The 5,532-nt window shown below is 36.6% G+C and overlaps 1 protein-coding gene across 1 annotated transcript; it reads left to right on the forward strand.

The window, feature by feature from the left end:
• Nucleotides 1-1,268: 1,268 nt before the first annotated feature.
• LOC18444126 (putative folate-biopterin transporter 9, chloroplastic) lies at nt 1,269-5,004 on the forward strand. The gene is made up of 2 exons (XM_020673449.2): nt 1,269-2,062; nt 3,456-5,004. Exons 1-2 carry the CDS (start codon nt 1,483-1,485, stop codon nt 4,730-4,732), a joined length of 1,857 nt encoding a protein of 618 aa, XP_020529108.1. The 5' UTR covers nt 1,269-1,482; the 3' UTR covers nt 4,733-5,004.
• Nucleotides 5,005-5,532: the final 528 nt, after the last annotated feature.

Genomic DNA, 5,532 nt, shown 5'->3' on the forward strand with positions numbered 1-5,532 from the left:
TGGATCCATGAGGGTACGGAACCTTCTCGAGAAAATGCTTTAATAAATTATTGCAATATTTTAACATTAACGAACGGTGAGAATAAGACGGTGCTAAAAATAGAGAACACTCAGCTTTCACCAAGTCTAAGCCATTTGATTGTTTTATTTCTCTCTATTGATGCTGTTTGGGGAAAGGGTCGGGTCCTTACCTTTGGTAGGATTTGAGCGAGGATGTAGCGTTGTAATTTTTTTTATTTTTTTATTTTAGCAGTAAAGGTATGTTTAGTTTGTGTAAAAATATTTTTTAAGAAATATTTATATATAAAAAAGTTTCTTATATCTGGAAATTGTTTTGCATTAATTAGCAATTTAATCATACGAAAAACATTCCATGTGATAAAGTGTGAGAATATTTTCATATCCATTAGTTAGCTGCAAAATTATCACGTTTAAGTATATGAGAATTTCTTCGTATAAACTATTTCTGAAAAAATACAATGATTTTGATAATTTCATAAATTATAATTTTAATCATCATTAAAAAAAATTTAAAATTTTCTAGATTTTGACAGTCAAAAATAATTTTGTCCACAAATCATCATTCAAATGCAACAATATCCCAATCGTGATGATTAAATCACGTGAACCAAATTTGCCCTAAAAGCAATAGGTTTGCTAAGTGTTGCCCTATAGTCTAAAATAGCGTGTAAGTTGGAAAGTATGTAGAATAAGTTAACAAACAAAAATCACAAAACCAGAGAACTCTCTCATTCTCTCTAGACACTATTTTCTCCTCGGATTAGACTTCCAATTTGCTTGGCAAATTGTCTTCATCAAGAAAAAAGTTTATATAGAAGCTTTAAACAATGAAATTAGAGCCCATTTGAAAATTTTCACTAACTGTCGTCGTTTTGATGTCTAAATATTATCAGATTGATTATCTCGACATCAAGAACCATAAACATGAAAAAAAAGATAGATTTTAAGTTTTAAAAATAGTGCATATTGTAATGTATTTTATAGATCATCAATTTTTAAGATTTTCAAATTTTTATAGATTTATTTTATCTACATTATTTTTAAAGCTTCAAATTTTATAATTAAAAATAAAAGTATATTTTAAAACTGTCATAAAGATTAGATTTTTAAATTTTTATAGATCTATTTTACCTACATTATTTTTTAAGTTTTAAATTTTATAATTAGAAATAAAAATACTGTCATAAATATTTCCGAAACCACAATTCTCGGCGCCATTTTAAAAGCGCGCCCTACTTTGATTGTTTAGAGCCTCGCCCGTATACAAACCGCACCCTTTCATTAATGCGTTTCTTGCTCAGTGGAGAGAGTCGCTTTCTCCCCGCCTTCCTTTCTCTCTCTAAAAGTTTGGAAAATCGTTACTTTCTCTCTCTAACAGGACTCATAGGTTTGGGGAGGCTCTCTCTCTCCCCTGTATCCTAGCACTTTACGAAATCCTGCAACTCTGTCAATGCAGCAGCCATGATTCTCTCTCCAAAACTCCACATCCATCATTCCTCTCTCCCTGTACTCACCGTCACCCCTCCCAGACCTCTATTTTTCAAACACCTCACTCTGCAAATCTCTTCCTCTGTACGCAACCCCAAAAACACCAAGACACACTTTCTCTCTCTACAAAACAAGACCAACCCCAATAGCAACCACCCCAAAGACTCCAACACCCACATTCTCTCTCTGCAAAACAACTCAGGGAAACCCCTTAAACCCCGCATAAACCTCAGCGGACAATCCACCACATCTTTACCACCCCTGACCAAATATGTCCCTTACAGAAAGAACTGGTTCTTGGATCTTGCAGAAGTTTATGGATTGGAAATGGTGGTTATGAGTGGGTTAAGTTATTGGGTTCAGGGGTTTAGGTGTTTTCCATGGCTTGCTCTGAATTTTTACTTCAAAGATGGGTTGGGTGTGGACCTTGCAACTCTTCAACTGGTTCAGTATTCAGCTAACTTGCCCATGGTGGCCAAGCCCATCTATGGCCTTGTCACTGATTCTGTATATATTGGAGATGCGCATCGTCTGCCCTATATCTCTCTAGGAGGTTAGTCTTTCGCATCTTTCTCTCTTCTTTTTTGTTCTCTCTTCTGAATAATCTCTCTCGCTCTCTCTCTCTCACTCTCTCTCTATTGCTTGTTAGTTGATGGAAATATGAATTTACAACTAGGTCTGCAAGCTCTGAAATTAGTTGACATGTGAAGAAATACTTTATCTCTCTCCCTCGTATTGATTTCCATGAATGTTGTGGCTTTTAGTTGGGTTGATAGTGGTTGGAAGCACCTCAATTGGTGAATGATTCTCTTAATATCATGACCCTTTCTTCTTCTTTTTTATTTAATTTATTCATTTTTGTCTATTATCCTGTTTCCTTGATTTTCTTTTTATCAGTAACAATACCTGTTTTCTTGAATTCGTGTTTTTCATCAGTTATTTTTTGAATTGTATATTGTGCAAAATTAATTGAAATGCTATTTGCATTTCTTTGCCTTTCTTTTTCATATTTCTTCTCATTCAATTAGTAAGCTATCAATAACTATCAATGAATCATTTTCTATATTTATAGAAAATTTCATTGCTATAATTACCATCATCAATGATGTTAGAAAACAAGGCTTGACCCGAGTCGCATTGTCTGTACAGACTCGGCCGAGTCCATCATTCTCAGCCTAGTCTGTACACTAAAGCATGAATCTGAATCAGCTGAGTTTAGCTGATTCCTGCTTGGAGTCCGCACACCTTGCCTAGTCTGAGTAACTGTAGGTAGACAGAGTGGATGCACCTGAGTTTTAAAAAATTTATTTTCATTATTGATCATTTTTCTGCAGTCTACACTAGTTGAATTTTTATATAGAAATAAAATTTTATTTCATATGCCATGTTCTCTTGTTAATTCATTTACTTTCCTGGAAGTTATGTATACATGGCTACATACTGGTTAATGTCATGGAGATCATTGTATGCAAAGATGAGTGAGGGAATTTATACATTCGAATATGATTCTTGTTTGAGCTCCGATTTACCATCTTATGGAGGGAATTTACATATATTTATTAATTGTAATATTTAATTGCTGGAGAACTTTACTTATAAATGCTGTCCTATTTTGTGCTGCTCTCTATTATCAAATGCAAAGATTCAAGTCTGTAGGTAAAAAGTCTGTTGTTTTCTTTGGCTAGAATGAATAGCAGACTTATGTTTTTTGCAGTAACAAACATGAGTTTTGTTAGACGCCACTCCTCTTTCTTTTTCCCTGAACTTTAGATGTTAATTTCTTGTTCTTTTGAACTTATGCGGCACTTATTGAGGTCACTTTTTCAATCTTTTAATCAGTAACTTGCTACCTCAGTTATACTCAATTTGATTGGAATTTCTGAATTTCTATGGCTTTGAGAATATCCAAACCAATACAAGTGTCCTGAAACAAGTAAAATCTCCAGTTCTTTTGCAGGCATTTTCGTGGGGAAGCATAGCTCTCTTGCCATTTTCAAGACTAAACATATCAGCTTTAATGGCTTTAATCCTTCTAAGTAACCTTGGTGCGTCCATTACAGAAGTAGCGAGTGATGCTCTCCTTGCAGAATGTAGCAAAAAATGCAAAATCCAATCATCCTCTGGTGTGCTCCAATCCCTCGCATTTATGGCCCTTGCTTTAGGAGGGATTATGGGCAATTTATGGGGAGGAATAATCCTAGAAAAAACTAGACCTACAGTCATGTTCCTCAACTTTGTCTTCCTTCTTTTGCTACAACTCTTTGTCTCCTCCACCACTGATGAGAGATCCCTCAACCTCCCATCTCCTGGCCCCAGTGTGCCTCTCCTGAAACAACCAATCTCAAAAATCACAGAGAACCAACCCTCTTCAACCCCTATTCTTTCTCTCCTCACAGAACCCATCCCAAAAATCACAAAAACTGAACTGCCTCAAAGTCTCTCTATACTAGAGAAACCTTTCCTGAAAACTGTAGAAAAGCACCCAGTTCACCCAGTTCCAAATGCTACTCTCACCCTAATCAAAAACCCAATGTCAGAAACCATCAAAAAGCAATTCTCTGACCTTAAGAGGGCCATAAAAGACCCGAGCATATCCCGCCCTCTTTCTTGGGCTGTTGCTTCCACTGCAATTGTGCCCATTCTCTCAGGCACCCTCTTCTATTTCCAAACCGAATACCTCAAGGTGGGTGCTTCCAAAATTGGCCTATCAAAAGTTATAGGTCAGGCTTTAGTGCTTACCATGACTGTTTTATATAACCAATTTCTAAGGGGAGTTCCTGTGAGAGGACTGGTTTTTGCAGTTCAAATTCTATATGCAGCTTCTTTTCTCTTTGACCTGGTTCTAGTGAAACAGCTCAATCTAAGATTGGGGATCTCAAATGAGGCGCATGTTTTGTGGATTTCGGCACTTGGGGAAGCAATTTCTCAGTTCAAAATTCTGCCTTTCACTGTGTTTTTAGCGAACCAGTGTCCGTTAGGTCTTGAAGGTTCGTTGCTGGCCTTTTTCATGTCAGCTCTCTGTCTGGCCTCGATATTTAGTGGGTATGTTGGGGTTGTTCTTGCTTCATTCATGGGTGTCTCTTCAAATGGTTATGGAAGCTTGCCTGTTGCCATTGGGCTACAGTTTTTCGCTGCATTGGTGCCTTTGCTGTGGATTTCTTATGTACCAAGTTCTAAGATCTTGCTGAAGAAGAGGGGTGTGGGTAGGAAGGTGGGGAGGTAGGAATTTTTGATTTGGTATGTTTTGCCTGGTTCAGAAATTCTTTTGAGAGAGATAGAGGGAGAGAGGACATTGGCTGCTATTTGGAGGAATTCCTTTGGAGGGGAGGTTGGGCACTGGGGAGTGGTGACTAAAACATGTATATATGTGGCCATAGATTCTTCAGAAATTCTTTATGGTAGAGGATTACAGTCTATGCCCTGTTTAAAGTTTTGGAGAAATTTGATGTAAGAGAGTTTATTTATTTTTTAATAAATCCGTTTGTGTTCCCCACATTTGCTCTCCTTCCCATTCATTGATTTCATGTACTTTTTTAGTAAGAGTTTGGCTTTTGAAAGGTAAGAAACTTTCCGTGGAACAGTCTTCAAAACCCAGTTGGGGTGAAATGAATAGTGTTTCGCCTCACAACCGCTCTCATTGTAGCTTAGCCTGAAAAGTCGTAATGGCTCTCATAGAGAGGACTGTTGCGGTTTTTCGTGCTTTTCGTATTAAAACTTGACTGTAACATATATAATATGTTCGGTGTGGTTGATTTTCCCACGTCGTCCAAAACTAACATCGTTCATTTTTTCTCATAGGCATTGGTAGTTCCTTCTTATTGTGTATATATATATATATATATGGAAAAGTTTTGCCAATGCTTATAGGCGAAAATGAATAGTGATTTCGTCTATTTTTATCACCGTCTAAATATTTTCGTGTGGTCACGATTGTTCGGTGGTGTTTTATTTTTCATTTTTTTTCTACAAATTGGAATGACTTGAAATTTAGAGGGTATGTATATCTTACTGAGGCGCATCTAA

This window comes from Amborella trichopoda, chromosome 7 (assembly GCF_054954075.1).
Source record: "Amborella trichopoda isolate Santa Cruz 75 chromosome 7, AtrichopodaSantaCruz75HAP2 v2.0, whole genome shotgun sequence".
NCBI classification, from domain to species: domain Eukaryota; kingdom Viridiplantae; phylum Streptophyta; class Magnoliopsida; order Amborellales; family Amborellaceae; genus Amborella; species Amborella trichopoda.